The sequence below is a fragment of the Bos indicus x Bos taurus genome, chromosome 8 (genome assembly GCF_003369695.1).
Source record: "Bos indicus x Bos taurus breed Angus x Brahman F1 hybrid chromosome 8, Bos_hybrid_MaternalHap_v2.0, whole genome shotgun sequence".
Lineage (NCBI taxonomy): Eukaryota > Metazoa > Chordata > Mammalia > Artiodactyla > Bovidae > Bos > Bos indicus x Bos taurus.
In genome coordinates, this window is record NC_040083.1 from 25,117,485 (window position 1) to 25,138,403 (window position 20,919).

The following is a 20,919-nucleotide window of genomic DNA, read 5'->3' on the forward strand; positions in this document are numbered from 1 at the left end:
AGTGTGACCACAAAGGCAGAGGTTGGAGTGCTGTGACCACAAGGGACGCCTGGAGCCTCCAGAAGCTACAGGGACCCAGGAACTGATTCTCTCCTGGAGTCTTTGGAGGGGGTGTGCAGCCCTGCCGACATCTTGATTCTGGACTTCTGGCCTCCATAATTAGAAGAGAATAAAAATCTATCATTTTAAGCCACTGTGTTTGTGTGTAATTTGCTACAGGAAATAAATACCCTTTGGAAATTGATTAAAAAGGCACACTGTGAAAGATCAGTCGCTTTATCTTAATATTGGCCCCCAAAGCTGTGCGCTTGCAGATAAAACCCTCAGGGGAGGCAGTCCTTTAACCAGTTATACCAGTTCTGATTCTTCCTAAAGGCATTCAATGCGGGGCAGAGAAGGGCCTGTTTCCCAGGGAAGATCAGATCCAAACCTGGGTTACCTTCTGACCCCAGAGGCAGTCTGGGTCTCAGGTAAGCCAAGTTTTGTCTGCTCGTACTCACTGTTTTTCCTACCTCGCCTTAACCCACGTCTCATTTGATTTGTTTAATCCCCCAGAAGCCTACGAAGTTCCTTCCAGCTTTCTGGAGCAATTTCCCACCTCCATGAGTCACAGTCCATAGGTCTTACACCTCTCAGAGGGTGGTTTATGTGGTGACAGTAGTTATTCTCAGGATGTTAGGTTCCAGCTGCAATTTAGATCCTCAGAAGTGAGACTGACCAGGACTGTGACAAATAGCTTTCCTCATAAAGCCAAGCTATAAGTTGGGAAACACTCTGAAATCCTTGGACTGTATACAGATATGGAGGGGTTCTTTTTGGATGTTACCCTGTGCTAATTCTCAAAGAGGAGGGGAAGGAGGTGTAGTTTGTGGAAAAGATTTGGTTCTTTCCAGCCATTTCATTCAACCTAGAAAAAACATTTTTTGATTTTATTGCTTTGGGCGGCAGGCGGAGGGGAATGATCTAAATGAAGTGGCTGACACAGCTACCTGGGTCAAAGCGTGACTTCACAGTGCGATTCAAAAAGACAACTGGGGCCACACCTGTTTGTGTGCAGAGGAGGGGGCTGACATGCCCAGGAAGCTTGGTGGGAAAACCAGTCAGAGATGAGCCTGTGGCCACTTTCTAGTCCGATGGTGCCACATCTGGCTCTCAGGAGAGGTAAGTAGTAGGAACAGGGAGCACATTGCTCCTGAACCTGGATCTGTGACTTATTTAGTTTGGTGGAACTTCCCTGCTCTGTTCATCTTGGAGAGACATGACTGTGTGCAGATTTCTAACCCACAGGAGCAGAGCCACTTAGGAAGCAGGCCGAAGGCGTGTTAAAGCCCCTGAGGGTGCTGAAACCCAAGCAGACCCGGCCATTATTTCATCTGCAGAAGTAAATGAGGCTGATTGACTCTATCGCCACAGCAAATCAAAATGTCCCTGGCATGTCCATGACCTCTTCTTCGTTTCACACAGCTTGGCAAAGGCAGTCTTCCAGCCTCTCGTATCCCTGATGAATGTCAGGCCTGCCTTTCAATCAACTTTTATTTCCAAATATACATTTCAGCAATTTTTCAGGAGCTGGGGTGGGGGCTTTAAGAAAGGAGAGGTACAGGCTATGTTACAGTTCAGGAAGGGTATAAAAGGACATTAATCATTCCCGTGGAAACCTTCCCGTCAGCAAGTCAAACTGCTGATATTAATGAGTGTGTTTCATATTTCACTGAGGCTCTCCTGGTTTCAGCTGCTCCTTATGACTCAGCTGGCAGAACACAAAGTGGTTGCCTAAGGAGTGGGTGAACGTCCCACAGACAGGCAGTAAAGGGGTGTTTCAGGGCTCTGCCAAGTCTCCCCAGGCTTAGGGCACCATGTGGATGCCAACTCCAAGCCCATCCATTATTCCTTTAGCTGCTGCCTGACATGGTGAGGGGGAAGGGCACTGCTCAGTGGGACTCATGGCTGCTCTAAGCTCAAGGAAGATGGAAGAGGCAGAGACTGTGGCTATTGTTCTGGGTTATATAAGGAACCCAAGTGCAGAGAATGTACAGTTGGCCCCCGAACAACACCAGGTATGAACCACACGGGTCCACTTGTACTCAGATTTCTTTCACTAAATATCTATTAGAGTACTACACCATCTACAGTTGGAGCAGCAACTATACAGTTATGCATGGATTTTTGACTGCTCAAGGTCATTGTCCCTAATCTTTGTTTAGCTCAAGGGTCAACTGTAAACCCAAAGTTGAAGCAACTATGGGAAATGAAAATTTATTTCAACTTTAACAAGAGGTAAGCCTTTGTAGAAGAGAGGATATTTCCTCAGCTAAAATGGAGTACTGATGAGCAAAGGCATATAGTTATAAGAAAGGGGAGGGGTTGTTGGGGTATAGACTGGTGATCACTATCCCCTAAGCACTTCAACCACAACGTGTTTTTTTTCCCTCTTAAAACCAGCCTTCTTGCTGCAGGATGAGAACTCTCTTTTGCCAGGGCCTGGGATATTCCCAGCCCCTAAACCGACCTTTTCAGGCCCTTGGGAAGCCCAGGCAGCTTTAGCTGACTGAGTGGTGAGGGGACAAACAACTGAGAAAGGAAGCTTGTCCTGGGGGATGTCTTCTGTGCAGTGGGGAGTCTGGTGGGCCGGGCTGACAGAGAGTGTGGCTCCTTGGCCATCAGGCTCCCTCGCTGGCACTCAGTGTCTCTTGCTCTCATAGGACTTAACAAGGGCTGGCCATGAGCCTGGCTGCAAGTCCAGGCCCATCCTGGGGAGGGGCTGGTGGACTCACCGGGAAGGGCAGTCTCTCCGGTTGCAGGGGATAGGCTGCACAGCAGGGCGCACCTTCCCCGCGCAGTGAGTGGGGTCCACCTCCATGTTGTTTAGGAGACACCGCAGGCGGGGCTGCTGAACACCCCTGTTGCCACAGGAGGCCGAGCAGGTCACCGGTCTGTCCACAGACCACCAGTAATCTGTCACAGGAGGAGAACCAGAGGTGAAAAGAAGGTGGCATCAATGCTTATGCTCATCAATGTTCCTTCTGAGCTGGGCGGAGCAGGGAGGGCATGAGGTGCTGTTATGAATGAGGCTGTGCCCCGTGATGCTTCCTGTGATGCAGTGGTAAAGAATCCACCTGCCAGTGTATGAGATGCAGGTGTGATCCCTGGGTCAGGAAGATCTCCTGAAGAAGGAAATGGCAACCCACTCTAAGATTCTTGCCTGGGAAATCCCATGGAGAGAGGAGCCTGATGGGCTACATCCATGGGGTTGCAAAGAGTTGGATACATCACTTAGTGACTAAAAAAAAGTGCCCCTCAGTGGGCTCCATTCCCAACAGATCTGGGCAAGTCACATGGTCTCCAAGGGCCTGAGCTGGCTCATCCATAAAGTGAGTACCGTTCCCTTATCTCATCATGCTACTGGAGAACAGGATATAAAGAAAGTACAGGGCCTAGCCCTGGGCTTCCCAGATGGTGCCAATGGTAAAAACCCGCCTGCCAATGCAGGAGACATAAGGGATGTGAGTTCAGATCCTCTGAAGGAGGGCATGGCAACCCACTCCGTTCTTGCTTGGAGAATCCCATGGACAGAGGAATCTGGTGGGCTACAGTCCATGGGGTCGCAAAGTGTTGGACACGACTGAAGCAACTGAGCATGCGTGAAGTGCTGGGTCTAGCCCGGGACCTGGCACCTAGAACTTCATCAGTGGCTGTAGCTCTCCTATTTTAAAACCTACTTCCTCAAGTACTTTTATTCCCCCTGTTGATTTACCAGAAGGTGACTTTATTTTTCAACAAAGAGATATAAAAATACAAGAGGTACTCAACAATGATATTTAAAAGTCCATATTGGAGCTGGACTTTGTATATGTTACAGAAAAACAGCCTATTAAAAGAATATTCACTTATGGAGACTATGACATCAGTCAGAAAGGCCATTTCTTTGGATTTTCTATTGGGGGGTCTGGGACTCACTGGTAGGAGAACTGTTAAAAATAACTGTGGGCTGGTAAATTTTGAGTGCTTATTTGTACAGTTGTGTTTTACAAAACTTGCAGATGGACACTGCCTTCTGGTTTTCAGCAGAGACTGGCTGGCTGACAAGAAAACGCAACACTGACTTTCCTATCTGGAAGGCCAAATGGTGGTGGAGGGTGTTTCAGGGGAAAACCTACGGACTCAGAAAAATCTCCATCCTTATGTGCTATTCTGGAACGAACTCTGTCCCTTCCCATGGAAGCCTCCATTTTAGGATACGTGCAGTAGAATTTTGCTTTCCTTATAAGAGTAGAACCAGCCTATGGAAAACTCAAAGGCCTCACTTAGTTTCTATAACAAGGCCAGTTTGGGCTCCTTTCCCACTCTGCTGGGCTCATTTGCTACCTTTCTTGGGGCAGCGAACGCAGGCCCCATCCAAAGGCTCTCGGACCCACCCGTGTGCCTGGCAGGTGAACGTGTGAGCCACGCAGACTCCTCAGTCTGCTCACGGACAGACCACAGGGCAGGGACCAGGCAAGCACTCGACATGTGACTGTAGCTGAAGACTTCTGCATGACTCACCAGTCCTGGTGCCAGCCCCGACTCTCCAAGGCAGGGGACAGCAACCACATGGTTCACATCAAGAGGAAATTTTAAACCAACCCAACAGAGAAAACTTGTATTTCCCTAACAGGCAAGTGTGTGTGTTCTTTAGTGGTTAGGCCAGCATAAAGGAGACATCTGCTCTCCTATGTGGATCTCCTTGGTCCTGAGCAGCAGTGACATGATGAGCAGAAGGGCACATCTATGAAAGTAGCACTGACTTTTCCAGGTTCTGCTGAGATGCAGACAAGTGGCTTTTCTGAAGAGAGCCTCATGGTATGGCAACATGGTTGGGTTTCCATTTTCACACTCTAAAGAACCACTGGGGATCAGAAATCACTTTGTTCTGCTAGAGAATTAGATTCCCAAGTAGACTCTCTTTTTCAAGAAGCAAGCCTGGCACCCAGGTCCTGAAGGGTGTCTTACCTTGGATCACTAAAAAGGCCTTCTGCACGAGCATTCCTGCCTCATTCTGAGCAAGGCAGCTGAAGTCCCCTTGAGATCCACCGCTAAGATTTGCAACCTGGAGAATCTGTCCAGCTGCCAAGATATGATACATCAGTCCTGTGACATTGGCCACTGGCTGGTCACCGTGGAACCAGGTAATATTGGGAGTAGGGTCGCCTTTGACAGGGCAGCCTAGAAGGAGAGGAGAAGAGAGGTAAGCCATGGATACAGCCAAAAAGGACACATTCCTGATGAGCTGCTTGACTATGTCCATGGATTTTGAGGCCATACATTCAGTGTTGCTTCCCTATGACATTCCCAAGCAAATAGGAGATATTTCTGTTCTCTGGGATACTGGGAAAGTGACTATTCATTCAACTCAAGGAAAAAATCCTAGGGAACATGAAGTACCTATTTTAAGCTATGTCCCTGTCATAATTAAAAAAAAATGAAGCAATTAAGATTTGCTCATTGAATGTGATTTCACAGATTAATTAGTTCCTATGCCATTTTTAAAAATTGTATGATTGCTTTTCAATATTGTGTTGGCCTCTGCCATAAATCAGCCACAGGTATGCATATGTCCCCTCTCTCCTGAGCCCACTCCCATCTCCCACCCCTTTAGGTTGTCACAGAGCACTGGGTTGAGCTCCCTGTGTCACAGAGCAAATGTTTTACACATGGTAATATGTTTCAATGCTCCTCTCTCCATTCATCCCACCCTCTCCTTCCCTCACTGTGTCCACAAGTCTGTTTTCTATGTCTGCATCTCCACTGCTGCCCTGCAAAAAGGTTCATGAGCACCATCTTTCTAGATTCTGTACATGTGTTAATATACAATATTTGTCTTTCTCTTTTTCACTTATTTCACTTTGTATAACAGGCTCTTATACTGAAAGAAGTCACTTCTTCAAATGTAATGTTTTGGGGAAAAAAACCCATGTATTAAATAGTGATAATTAAGAATCAAACTTTAATTGGTAACTGTCCAGTGTCTGCCTCCATTTTATGCTTTATGTGATTTTCATGCCCCAAATTTTCAACAGAGACTAGAAAAACAATTTTAAACACTGATCTCATTTCTCTGTAAGTCAAGAACTTTGGTCTTTTGACAGCTCTTCTGACAGCTAAGCCTGCACTGGACATGTACATTGTCATACTTATTACATAGTCATTGAACTTATTTTGTTACATTAAAATTCTGAAATATTAAACTGAGATATGGTGTCTATTTAGCAGCATAAAATTAGTAAAATAAACTGCAACTGTGAGAGAAACTCATTACCTCTAAATTTGTACTTGCTGAATTTGCTGTTGTGACTCCAGAAATTTAGCTTCCAGAGAAAAATTATTTGAAAATTTCAGAATGCAAGATAAATCATTCAAAATAAAGATACTAGAGGTTTTTTACTCAGTTCAGTTCAATCGCTCAGTTGTGTCCGGCTCTTTGCGACCCTATGGACTGCACAGTTCACTTCAAAAATATGTATTTGGTGCATAGTGTTCTGGGGACAGTTAAGTAAGTAATGACTATCTTCTCTTCTTCAAGGAGCTCTCAACTGGTATGGGATGCAAAAAAGCACACCAATAAAGCTGAGATGTAGGCAGAAGATGGGATCAGTGAGACATACAGATGGTCATCTGCATGGATGTGTGTGCTTATGGATCTGTATGGAGAATGGATCTCCTAACGTTGACTTGTGCTGTGTTCTGGGGGCAGCACTGTTAGGATTTTTATAAGATGGCAGCGTTAACACAGAAACGGTCTTTAAAGAGATGATCTAGCTTACTGCCAGAGGCCCAGAGATGTTAAGTAATGTTAAGAGACCATTCCAAGATCAAAGCCAGACCTTCTCTCTGACTCATTGCCTTCTGTTCTTTCCTCTATACCTACTACTTGTCTGGTGGGGCACCAACAATTTATTTGGTTGGCCAAAAAGTTTGTCTGAGTGTTTGGCCAACTCAGTACTTAGGCACTTTGATACCTCCTTTCCTTGTCTGCTTACTCCCTTTATTCCCTTGCCTTTTTACATTTTCACTGTGGTTGTGTAGGTTGAAGTAGCAGCAACAGACTGCTTCTGCAGAAGGGCCCTGGAAAAACAATGCTAAAATTGACCCTCAGAAGTTCAGCCTGGAATATCATTGCAGGACCGTTTTCCATTCCTCCCTATGTGGACTCACTCTGCAGTGTAATTTTGCAGGGCCCTCCCATGATGGGTGGACTATACTTCCCTTCCTCCTGACTTTAGTTTTGGCCATGTGACTACCCTGGCTGATAAAATGGCTACTAACAAACACTAGAAATGAAAAATCTGAAAAGGAAATTAAGACAGTTCCAGGATTTCCCTGGTGGTTCAGTGGTTAAGAATATGCCTGCCAATGCAGGGGACACAGGTTCAATCCCTGGTCTGAGAGGATTCCATGGGCTGCAGGGCAACTAATACCCTGCAACACAACTAAACTGAGCCCATGCTCCTAGAGCACATGCTCTGCAACAAGAGAAACCACAATGAGGAGGCTGCACGCTGCAACTAGAGAGTAGAGAGCAGCTAGAGAGTACTAGAGTACTCTAGAGAGTAGCTCCTGCTTGCCATAACCTAGAGAAAGCCCATGTGCAGCTACAAAGATGCAGAGCAGCCAAAATAATAAATAGCATTTAAAAAGAAAACAATTCCATTTATATGACTATCAAAAACAATAAAATACTTAAGAATAAACTAAACCAAGTAGGCAAAAGACCTGTATACTGAAAATTACAAAACATTGCTAAAATAAAGAAAAACATAAATGAATGAAGGGATACAAGAGGGTGAAAATGTGACTCACACAAATGGAGAAAATACTTACAAATCAGATCTGATAAGAGATTAATATATAAAGATACAGAAAGAATTCCTACAACTCAACAAAAACCACTAACCAAATTTAAAAATGAGCAAAACACTTGAATAGACATTTTTCAAAGATAGGCAAATGTTAATAAGTATGTGAAAAGATGCTCAGCATCATTAATTGCTATAGAAACACAAATCAAAACCACAATGAGATACCAGTTTATGACCATTGCTGCTAAGTTGCTTCAGTCGTGTCCGACTCTGTGCAACCCCATAGATGGAAGCCCACCTGTCCCTGGGATTCTCCAGGCAAGAACACTGGAGTGGGTTGCCATTTCCTTCTCCAATGCATGAAAGTGAAAAGTGAAAGTGAAGTCGCTCAGTTGTGTCCGACTCTTAGCGACCCCATGGACTATAGCCTACCAGGCTCCTCCATCCATGGGATTTTCCAGGCAAGAGTACTGGAGTACGGTGCCATTGCCTTCTCTGTTATGACCATTAGGATGGCTATTATTTAAAAATGAGAAAAAAACATTAACTAGAATTGATGAAGATGTGGGAAAATTATAATGCTTATGTTTTGCTGGTGGAAATGTAAAATGGTGCAGCCACTGTGGAAAACAGTATCAAAACTCCTAAAAAAAAATTAGAATTACTCAGCAGTTATTCTACTTCTCTACTCATCTCACACGCTAGTAAAGTAATGTTCAAAATTCTCCAAGCCAGGCTTCGGCAATATGTGAACCATGAACTTCCAGCTGTTCAAACTGGTTTTAGAAAAGGCAGAGGAACCAGAGATCAAATTGCCAACATCTTCTGGATCATGGAAAAAGCAAGAGAGTTCCAGAAGAACATCTATTTCTGCTTTATTGAGTATGCCAAAGCCTTTGACTGTGGATCACAATAAACTGTGGAAAATTCTGAAAGAGATGGGAATCCCAGACCACCTGATCTGCCTCTTGAGAAATCTGTATGCAGGTCAGGAAGCAACAGTTAGAACTGGACATGGAACAACAGACTGGTTCCCAATAGGAAAAGGAGTACGTCAAGGCTTTATATTGTTACCCTGCTTATTTAACTTCTCTGCAGAGTTCATCATGAGAAACGCTGGGCTGGAAGAAGCACAAGCTGGAATCAAGATTGCCAGGAGAAATATCAATAACCTCAGATATGCAGATGACACCACCCTTATGGCAGAAAGTAAAGAAGAACTAAAGAGGCTCTTGATGTAAGTGAAAGAGGAGAATGAAAAAGTTGGCTTAAAGCTCACCATGCACTGGGATGACCCAGAGGGATGGTATGAGGAAGGAGGTAGGAGTGGGGTTCAAGATGGGGAACACGTGTACAACCATGGCAAATTCATGTTGATGTATGGAAAAATCAATACAATATTGTAAAGTAATTAACCTCCAATTAAAATAAATAAATTTATATTAAACAAAAAAAAGCTCAACATTCAGAAAACTAAGATCACAGCATCTGGTCCCATCACTTCATGGCAAATAGATGGGTAAACAGTGGAAACAGTGACTGACTTTATTTTTTTGGGCTCCAAAATCACTGCAGATGATGACTGCAGCCATGAAATTAAAAGACATTTACTCCTTGGAGGGAAAGTTATGACCAACCTAGATAGCGTATTAAAAAGCAGAGACATTACTTTGTCAACAAAGGTCTGTCTAGTCAAAGCTATGGTTTTTCCAGTAGTCATGTATGGATGTGAGAATTGGACTATAAAGAAAGCTGAGTGCCGAAGAATTGATGCTTTTGAACTGTGGTGTTGGAGAAGACTCTTGAGAGTCCCTTGGACTGCAAGGACATCCAACCAGTCCATCCTAAAGGAGATCAGCCCTGGGTGTTCATTGGAAGGACTGATGTTGAGGCTGAAACTCCAATACTTTGGCCACCTGATGTGGAGAGTTGACTCATTTGAAAAGACTCTGATGCTGGGAGGGATTGGGGGCAGGAGGAGAAGGGGACGACAGAGGATGAGATGGTTGGATGGCATCACCGACTCAATGGACCCTTTTGGGTAGACTGGCAGTTGGTGATGGACAGGGAGGCCTGGCGTGCTGCGGTTCATGGGGTTGCAAAGAGTCAGACACGACTGAGCAACTGAACTGAACTATTCTACTTCTGGCTATATATCCAAAAGATTTGAAAGCAGGACTTGAATAGATATTTGTACACCAATGTCCACGGCAGCATTATTCATGATAGCCAAATGGTGAAAACGACTCAGAGGGCCATCAACAGATGGTTGGATAGGCAAATGTGATAAATATATATGATGAATATTATTCAGCCTTAAAAGGGAATAAAATTCTGATACATGTGACAACATGGATTAAACTTGAAAACATTAAGTACAGGAAGTCAGACAACATAGGATAAATATTGTATGACTCCCCTTATATGAGATACCTAGAGTAGCCAAATTTGTAGAAACAGAAAGTGAATAGTAATTACCAGGGGCTGGAGGAAGGAGGCAATGGAGTATTATTATTTGATGGTTTGGATTTCCATTTAAGATGATGAATAAGTTCTGGAGATGGATAGTGTGAGGTTGTGCAACAGTAGGAATGTAATTAATGCCACTGAATTGTACACTTAAAAATGGTTAAAATTGTAAATTGTATGTTATGTGTATTTTCCCATAATAAAATAACTGAGGTGGCAGATGTGCTGGGTTTCAATGTGCCAGTTTCAATCCTAGACCTTGAGAAACCTGGTGAGTTTTTGCTTGTGTTCTTGTGCCTTTGCCATCACTGTAGAAGAACATGCCTGGACGAGCCTGATGGTCCCAAGGGCAAGACGAGAAAAATGTGGAGAAGAGCCAAGTCAGTCCAGCCAAACCCAGTTAGATCAGCTGAACTAAGGAAGATCAGTAAGAATAAGTGACTATTATTTTAAGCCATTGTATCTTGGGGGTTTATATAATGCATCTTCAGGGGTGGGGTGAGGTAACTGATACATTTAGGGAATAGGGGCTTCCAGATCACCTGTGGATCCAAGGCATCCAGAAGGATGGAGTTGCTACCTGTGTGCTGACCCAGCTCTCACCTGACCTGGATCACATCTCAGAGGAGCAGGCTCCCCACATGCTTCTGAGGGCATCTAGGCATCTATATGCCATGAGGTTCATGGTGGTATCACTGTACTCCTGTTACAATATGAGGGTGCGAATGGCCTTGGGGAGAGGTGCATAGAGATCAAGCCATTGGGGACCTCTAGGGACCCAGCAGCACCCACTCCCTCCAGTCCCAAATGTCGTCTGGAGTCAGACGTTGGTTTAATTTTCTAATAAAAGGCAGGGAAGCTGTATGTTTGTTTAGGCATATAGCATGATTTCAAAACTGAAGTTTGAAACAAGTACAGCTTCTTTGACTTTCAGATCTACAGATCTATGTCTTCCTATCCCATTTGCTTTAAAGAAGAAAAGGTGCCATATGCTGCTGAGATGCTGGCTGCAATAATTGTTTTATTTGGTTGTTGTGGACAGAGTACCGTGAGGCTGACTAGATTCCAAATCAAAAAATAAGAACCTTGTTCTTCCCAAGGAAACAGGAGATATTTGGCCAGGGAATCTCTCAATTTAGCTTTAATCTTCATTTTTCCAACTCCATTAGGATTAGTTTTCTGAGAGACCATTTAGGCAGGGAAAGGAGTGATAGCAGCCACAGGCTGTTTTCTATGGCTGATAAAGTTACTTATCCAGGAGCCAGAAATCTTAGTCAGCTAAGTGGTACATTTCATACCATTCATACTGTTCATGGGGTTCTCACGGCAAGAATACTGAAGTGGTTTGCCATTCCCTTCTCCAGTGGACCACATTCTGTCATTTCACATTTTGAACAGTATGAAAAGGCAAAATGATAGGATACTGAAAGGGGAACTCCCCGGGTTGGTAGGTGCCCAATATGCTACTGGAGATCAGTGGAGAAATAATGCCAGAAAGAATGAAGGGATGGAGCCAAAGCAAAAACAATACCCAGCTGTGGGTGTGACTGGTGATAGAAGCAAGGTCCAATGCTGTAAAGAGCAATATTGCATAGGAACCTGGAATGTCATGTCCATGAATCAAGGCAAATTGGAAGTGGTCAAACAGGAGATGGCAAGAGTGAATGTTGACATTCTAGGAATCAGCGAACTAAAATGGACTGGAATGGGTGAATTTAACTCAGATGACCATCATATCTACTACTGTGGGCAGGAATCCCTTAGAAGAAATGAAGTAGCCATCATGGTCAACAAAAGAGTCTGAAATGCAGTACTTGTATGCAATCTCAAAAACAACAGAATGATCTCTGTTTGTTTCCAAGGCAAACCATTCAACATCACAGTAATCCAAGCCTATGCCCCAACCAGTAAAGCTGAAGTAGCTGAAGTTGAACGGTTCTATGAAGACCTACAAGACCTTTTAGAACTAACACCCCAAAAAGAAGTCCTTTTCATTACAGGGGACTGGAATTCAAAAGTAGGAAGTCAAGAAACACCTGGCTGCTGCTGTTGCTGCTAAGTTGCTTTAGTCGTGTCCGACTCTGTGTGACCCCACAGACAGCAGCCCACCAGGCTCCGCCATCCCTGGGATTCTCCAGGCAAGGACACTGGAGTGGGTTGCCATTTCCTTCTCCAATGCATGAAAGTGAAAAGTGAAAGTGAAGTCGCTCAGTTGTGTCCGACTCTATCGACCCCATGGACTGCAGCCTACCAGGCTCCTCTGTCCACGGGATTTTCCAGGCAAAAGTACTGGAGTGGGGTGCCATTGCCTCCTCTGGAAACACCTGGAGTAACAGGCAAATTTGGCCTTGGAGTACAGAATGAAGCAGGGCAAAGGCTAATAGAGTTTTGCCAAGAGAACGCACTGGTCATAGCAAACACTCTCTTCCAACAACACAAGAGAAGACTCTACACATGGATATCATCAGATGGTCAACACCAAAATCAGATTGATTATATTCTTTGCAGCCAAAGATGGAGAAGCTCGGGACTCTCTCTCCCGCGTGCGTATGCTCTTCTCTCTGTCTCTCTCTCTCTCTCTCTCTCACTCTCCTGCTATCTTCTAAATAAAATAGAGCTGTAACACTGATTTGCCTAAGAGCTGTAGCACGGTTTGTCCAAGACCCGAGAGCTGTGACATGCCGAGGGCTTTAATGTCTGTTGCTCCAAATCTTTGTTGTGACGAGACAAAGAACCGAGGAACATACACTCACGTGACATTTATGGTGCCGTGGCTCGGGTTTAACCTGGCTGAAACAACCTCTACGTGGAAGAGGCCAAGCACAATAGGAGCCCAACTCAGCGAAGCTCCCGTGCTAGAAGTGGAAGGTGAAGAAACCCAGCGCGGGGGAAGGCCCATCGTGCTGGAAACTGGGACAACAAAAACCGAACTCAGCAGAAAGCTCACGTGGCCCAGTCTCAGATTCCAGAAGACCTCCAGTTAAGGTCAACCAGCTACAACATGCAGTGCCAGTTCAACAAAGATATAAAACTACAGCTGACCACAAAAAATATCACATACCCTTGGACACCGCTATAAGGACTCTGAGGATTTAGACAAACAAGAGGGGGAGGCCCAATACCCCTTGCCACCCCAGTTCAGCAGGAAGTAGCCAGAAAGACCTCGACGCCCCTGTTCCCAAAGAATTGGGCCTCCCATCTCTTGAGGGGGGAATGTTAGGTAGGTAGAATAGGGAAAAGGAGTCCAAGATGGCAGTGGCTAAAAGACAAGGAAGGTCCGAGGACCAGAGTGAAGACTTCAGGCAGAACAAACAGAACAAACAGCACTCCTGGCTAAGCCCAATTTGCATAGGGCAGGCCCAGGTGGAGGAAAAAACATAAAAGGAGGAGCCAAAGCGCTTTCTCTCGGACTCTCTCTCCCGCGTGCGTGCGCTCTTTTCTCTCTCTCTCTTTCTCTCTCTCACTCTCCTGCTATCTTCTAAATAAAATAGAGCTGTAACACTGAAAAAAAAGAAAAAAAAAAAAGATGGAGAAGCTCTATACAGTCAACAAAAACAAGACCAGGAGCTGACTGTGGCTCAGATCATGAACTCCTTATTGCCAAATTCAGACTTAAATTGAAGAAAGTAGGGAAAACCACTAAACCATTCAGGTATGACCTAAATAAAATCCCTTATGATTATACAGTGGAAGTAAGAAATAGATTTAAGGGACTAGATCTGATAGACAGAGTGCCTGATGAACTATGGAGGAGGTTTGTGACATTGTACAGGAGACAGGGATCAAGACCATCCTCATGGAAAAGAAATGCAAAAAAGAAAAATGGCTGGCTGAGGAGGCCTTGTAAATAGCTCTGAAAAGAGGAGAAGGGAAAAGCAAAGGAGAAAAGGAAATATATTTCCATTTGAATGCAGAGTTCCAAAGAATAGCAAGGAGAGATAACAAAGCCTTCCTCAGCGATCAATGCAAAGAAACAGAGGAAAACAACAGAATGGGAAAGACTAGAGATCTCTTCAAGAAAATTAGAGATACCAAGGGAACATTTCATGCAAAGATGGGCTCAATAAAGGACAGAAATGGTATGGACCTAACAGAAGCAGAAGATATTAAGAAGAGGTGGCAAGAATACATAGAAGAACTGTACAAAAAAGATCTTCACGACCCAGATAATCATGATGGTGTGATCACTGACCTAGAGCCAGACATCCTGGAACGTGAAGTCAAGTGGGACTTAGGAAGCATCACTATGAACAAAGCTAGTCAAGGTGATGGAATTCCAGTTGAGCTATTTCAAATCCTGGAAGATGATGCTGTGCAAGTGCTGCACTCAATATGCCAGCAAATTTGGAAAACACAGCAGTGGCCACAGGACTGGAAAAGGTCAGTTTTCATTCCAATCCCAAAGAAAGGCAATGCCAAAGAATGCTTAAACGACTGCACAATTGCACTCATCTCATACACTAGTAAAGTAATGCTCAAAATTCTCCAAGCCAGGCTTCAGCAGTATGTGAACCGTGAACTTCCTGATGTTCAAGCTGGTTTTAGAAAAGGCAGAAGAACCAGAGATCAAATTGCCAATATCCGTTGGGTCAATGAAAAAGCAAAAGAGTTCCAGAAAAACATCTATTTCTGCTTTATTGAGTATGCCAAAGCCTTTGACTGTGTGGATCACAATAAACTGTGGAAAATTCTGAAAGAGATGGGAATACCAGACCACCTGACCTGCCTCTTGAGAAACCTATATGCAGGTCAGGAAGCAACAGTTAGAACTGGACATGGAACAACAGACTGGTTCCAAATAGGAAAAGGAGTACGTCAAGACTGTATATGGTCACCCTGCTTATTTAACTTCTATGCAGAGTACATCATGAGAAACGCTGGGCTGGAAGAAACACAAGCTGGAATCAATATTGCTGGGAGAAATATCAATCACCTCAGATATGCAGATGACACCACCCTTATGGCAGAAAGTGAAGAGGAACTAAAAAGCCTCTTGATGAAAGTGAAAGTGGAGAGTGAAAAAGTTGGCTTAAAGCTCAACATTCAGAAAACTAAGATCACGGCATCTGGTCCCAATACTTCATGGGAAATAGATGGGGAAATAGTGTCAGACTTTACTTTGGGGCTCCAAAATTACTGCAGATGTTGATTGTAGCCATGAAATTAAAAGACGCTTACTCCTTGGAAGGAAAGGACCAACCTAGATAGCATATTGAAAAGCAGAGATATTACTTTGCCAACAAAGGTCCGTCTACTCAAGGCTATGGTTTTTCCAGTGGTCATGTATGGATGTGAGAGTTGGACTGTCAAGAAAGCTGAGTGCCGAAGAAGTGATGGCTTTGAACTGTCTTGTTGGAGAAGACGCTTGAGAGTCCCTTGGACTGCAAGGAGATCCAACCATTCCATCCTAAAGGAGATCAGTCCTGGGTTTCATTGGAAGGACTGATGCTAAAGCTGAAACTCCAGTACTTTGTCCACCTCATGAGAAGAGCTGACTCACTGGAAAAGACCCTGATGCTGGGAGGGATTGGGGGCAGGAGGAGAAGGGGACGACAGAGGATGAGATGGCTGGATGGGATCACCGACTCGATGAACATGAGTTTGAGTGAACTCCGGGAGTTGGTGATAGACAGGGAGGCCTGGCGTGATGCAATTCATGGGGTCACAAAGAGTGGGTCATGACTGAGAGACTGAACTGAAGTGGTACATTTGCATAACAATTACATTTAAAATCATTTTTGTTTCCTGGAATCAGAGGTTAGACTGTACAGCCAGGCTATCTCTCTTAACCCATCAGGGTCCTGCATGTTGGACCCATTTCTAGGGCCTTCAGCTTGGTACTCCTAGTGAGCATGAGGGCTGCCATGGATGTGGAGTTTTTGAAACTGAACGTGAGAAAGATTCTTGAGGAGCAGTGACTAAGACATTCAGTATTTGAGAAGCTACATTCACAGTAATGCCTCTCACTCTGAAATCTATCAGGGTGAAGATCTGTTTTGTAGGAAGTTTTGAAAGCATAGATACATGACTCTCAAAAGAGAACTCTAGATTTTGGTAAGGTTCTCTGGTTTCTGTTTTCCAATCTATAAATGAGAGCTTTTGATTTAATAAATACTTTTCAAATTGATGTTCCTTGGGGCCCTAAGGTTTTGCAGAGGTACCAGGGAGGGGGAGAGGGTTGGGGAAATTTGATAGGGAATCTGGATTCTCTAGATGGGGTTTTGGGGCCTTTATCCTCATTTCAATTACAGCAGAATTAATATATTGGACTTCTGTATAAGAAGATTCTTTTATTGGTAACCAGTGAGTTAGAGAATTTTAAGGTGCTTTTAGGTTCTCAACATCATCTCAAACTCATTGTTCTCACTCCTCTTCTCAGATATACCAGTGTAAAGGGCAAAGAATTGTTTAGATCAATATGTAGTAAAATTGAACTATGCTGATGAAAGGCTCCTGGAAGGGAAGTTATACATGGAGATTATTGAGGATTAAGAAAAATGGAGATCATGGATACTAGAAGAGGAGTGCAGTCTAGAAGATACAGTATGAGCAAGGGTACAAAGATGAAAGAACTGGCGATATGTCTTAGAGAAAAAACTAAGTTGACTTGATTGGAACATGGGGGGCAAAGCTGATGCTGGCATGGTGGTAACAGTTGCAATAGAGAGGATCTTAAAGGACAACATATGGCCTTTTGGGAACCCCTGCAGGTTTCTGAAGAGAGGGGTGATCTAGGCTGGCTTTAGAAGAATCACTAAGGTGGCTCTTTCTAAGATGTACTGGCTTGAGAGAAAGAATACAGGATATGAGACATACAAGAAATGAGACATATCTGCAAACGTAGCTCTGACAGGATGTGGGTAGAAGTGGGTGGAGACAAAGAAGAGAAGCGGAAGAGACTGTAACACTAGTGGCATTGTTAACAGAAGCAAGTAAATCAGGAAAAGAAGCTATTCCTTATTTCCCCCCCAGTGATGCATACATTCAGTTTTAAGCATATTGACTTTAAAGGTTGTGACAGAATCAAAGGATGGAAAAATCCATTGATACGATTAAAATGGAAGTTAGCAGTAAAAGCTGAAGACATATTTTGGGAACCATTCTCATAGATGTGTGGAAGAAGTCTTCAGTGAAAAGAGGCCAGGTCTCAGGAGAAGACAGTGGAAGAACTCTAATGTTCATTGATTGAAGAAGGGAGAGGAGGCATTAAAGGGGTCTATGAGATAGGAGAAAAATTGAGACTATGTGATGTCATGGGAATCCAGAAAGGAAAGGGATTAAAGAAACAAATTACTAGCAAATAACTGAGTTATACAAGAGTTTGTGGAATGAATGAGTGATTTCATTTATTTTAAAATGAAAATGACAAACGAAACATATTCTTTCCACAACCAGTCTCTGAGCCCAGGTAACAAAAAGATAAACTTCATTCCAACTCATGTTTTAATAATGATCAGGAATTCCAAGTTAGTGCAATTGGAAACAAAAGTGCTCTGCAAAGTCAAAACATACCATTCATTACTAAGTACACATATTTTTTAAAGACAGAATTTACCTCTGGGCCTTGAATCTTTAGAAGTATACCATATATGGAATTTAGAAAGATGGTAACAATAACCCTGTATATGAGACAGCAAAAGAGACATTGATGTACAGAACAGTCTTTTGGACTCTGTGGGAGAGGGAGAGGGTGGGATGATTTGGGAGAATGGCATTGAAATATGTATAATATCATATATGAAACGAGTCGCCAATCCAGGTTTGACGCACGATACTGGATGCTTGGGGCTGGTGCACTGGGATGACCCAGAGGGATGGTATGGGGAGGGAGGAGGGAGGAGGGTTCAGGATGGGGAACACATGTATACCTGTGGCAGATTCATTTTGATATATGGCAAAACCAATACAATATTGTAAAGTTAAATAAAATAAAAAAAGAAGTATACCAACAACTGTGTTATTAGGAAGATAAAGGATTAAAGAAGAGGGTGAATGAGAATGCTTAAAATGTTGCAAAACAGGAATGGGATAGATCTTGGCCAGAAAACTCTCAAAACAAGGGACTGACTAGGGATTGTAGCATCCAAAAAATGGTGAATAACATGGTTGGACTATCTTAAACAACAATAAAATACACAAAACAACAACTCTTGTAAAGCACTGAAGAGTAATCAAAAGCAGTGGCAGAAACAGAAGAGGAGTCTGTCCTAGAAACCCAGGAACTGCAACAGGAGTGATTTGCTATCTAATGGCTTTTTTGCTGAGGAAATTCCTCAAACCCCATATGACTGAGGTTGCTGGAAAATGGATAGCTTTATTGTCTTGAGATGTCAGAGGATAGTGTCTGGGGGCTGTTAGAATAGCTGGAAAGTTAAGCAGTAAAATCCTTCAAGATAAACCTTAAAATTTGCATAAATCCTGTCCAAATTCTTTTTAGCAGACCCCAGAGGATCCCAGCAAGAGGGCAGCAGCTATAAGCTGACATCAGAGAGGAGAATTCAGTTCCCACTGCAGGGAAGACAGAGGTTGAGTCCAGCCAATTTAACTGCCTTTTAGAACAAAACCAAACACTCTTCAGAAGAATATAACAGAATCCAAAGTCTTTCTAGTATATCATCTATAATTTTCATTTTACAATTAAAAACCACTAGGTGAGATAAAAATGTAACCCATACTCAAGAAAAATAGCAGTCAAGAGAACCAATCCTGAGATGATGCAAGCATTGAAATGAGTGGAGAGTGACTTTAAAGCCACGATTATAAATACACTTAAGGACTTAGAGGAAAGTCTGCTCATAATAATGAAAAGATGGAGTAACTCAGTAAAGAAGTAGACACTATGAAAACTAATTCTAGAGCTGAAACAGAAAAATGAAATGATATTTCATCTGATGGGCCTAACAGAAAATTGGAGATGGCAGGAGAAAGTGTCAATGAACATGAAGGTAGTTCAGCTGAAATTATCCAACATGAAGAACAGAGGGAAAAAAGATAGAAGGGAAAAAAAAAAACAAAAACAGAGCTCCATTGACCTGTGGGAAAAGAAGTCTAGTATATGTGTAACTGAAGCCCAATAAGGAAAGAAAAAAATGAGACAAACGTATTAGAGGAAAGAAAAATAACAAACCTCCCAAACTTAGAGACCCATAAAGTTTCAATAAGGTTAACAAACCACCTAGAAACATAATACTCAAAGTGATGAAATTAGTATATTAAAAAAAATCTTGGAAGCATGATGGAATAATAAGAACTGGGTTTATTCTCTTGCCATAAACACCTAGAAAACTGACAAAAATGTGTATGAAGCTACTGTTTTTGGACATTAGGTAACAGATAGTAGTGGGCTGTGATTCCTGAAAGAAAAGAAATAGATTAGTGAACCCGATGAATTCCCTGCCTTCCTGCTTGGAGGGACATTCTGAGCTGCAGGGTAGGGAGAAGGTAATCATTTCCTAGGGTTGCCAGAACAAAGTATCACAGACGAGTAGACTTAAATGACACAATTTTATTGTCTCACAGTTCTGGAGTCTAGAAGTTTGAGATCAAAATGTCAGCAGTGTCAGTTCCTTCTGAGGGCTGTGAGGGGGTAGTCTGTTCTGTCTCTTTTAGCTTCTGGTGGTTTCCTGGCAATCTTTGGTCTCCCTTGGCTTGTAGATACGTCACTCCAATCTCTTCATTCATGTGTGCATGGATTTCTCCCTTGAGTGCATGCCTGTCTCTGTGTACAATTTTTCTCCTCTTTATAATGACACCAGTCAAATTAGATTAGGGCCTATCCTAATGACAACATTTTAACTTGATCATCTGCCCAGACTCTATTTCCAAATAAGGTCACATTCATAGGTACTGAGGATTAGAGATTTCAGCAACTTTTGAGGGGCTACAATTCAACCCATATCAAAGGACTATCCCAGGTAGAGCATGACAATCTGGACTAAGGAATGAGACAAAAAACAGAGTTCAGTGAGGTTGAGGCATCTGGAAGTTGAGCAGAATTCTGGAAATAATAGTGTTACGTAGAAAAAGAGCTCCAGAAATATACATAAATTCCTTTTGAGTCTTTGCCCAAATAAAGATGTATGCACCTATAGAGTGAAACTCTACACTGACCAAAGATCAACCAGGGAGCTGTGAATTTACCATTTCCCAAAGCTCCAGAAGGGCTAGACGGGCTTTAAGTTCTGACCAGCCAGAGTGCAATCCTTATTCACCATGAGAGGAACTCAATAGAGACCCTAGAAGAGCCCCAGGGTAAAGCCTACTATTGACTAGCTCTTAATCAAACTTCAGAACAAACTTCAAAAAGATCAGATTAAACTTTGAATAACTTAACTGCTTGAGAGAAGAAAATCCAATTGCTAGAATACAACAAAATCTAAACACTTGGTATAAAATTTACATTGTGTAGCTTTCAATCAAATATTACTTGATAAGTCAAGAAGCAGGAAAATGTGACCCATAATCAAGATAAAAATCATTCAGTGGGAACAGATCTAGAAACAACAGGGATGATGAAATTAGTAGACAAAGATATTAAAGCAGGGTATTAAAAATAAATATTTAAAGGAAAATATATACATAGTAAGAAAATGGAAGTTTTAGAAAGAATCAAATA

General features: G+C 42.9%; 1 protein-coding gene across 3 annotated transcripts in view; it reads right to left on the reverse strand.

Moving 5' to 3' along the window:
• The window catches only part of ADAMTSL1 (ADAMTS like 1), a 1,125,264-nt gene that overhangs the window by 41,331 nt on the left and 1,063,014 nt on the right, over positions 1-20,919 (reverse strand). For all 3 annotated transcript variants that reach the window (XM_027549171.1, XM_027549170.1, XM_027549172.1), the window contains 2 exons: positions 4,990-5,202; positions 2,775-2,955 (listed from right to left, as the gene is read on the reverse strand). In XM_027549171.1, coding sequence (XP_027404972.1) covers positions 2,775-2,955; positions 4,990-5,202 — 394 coding nt within the window. The remainder of the gene's footprint in view (positions 1-2,774; positions 2,956-4,989; positions 5,203-20,919) is intronic.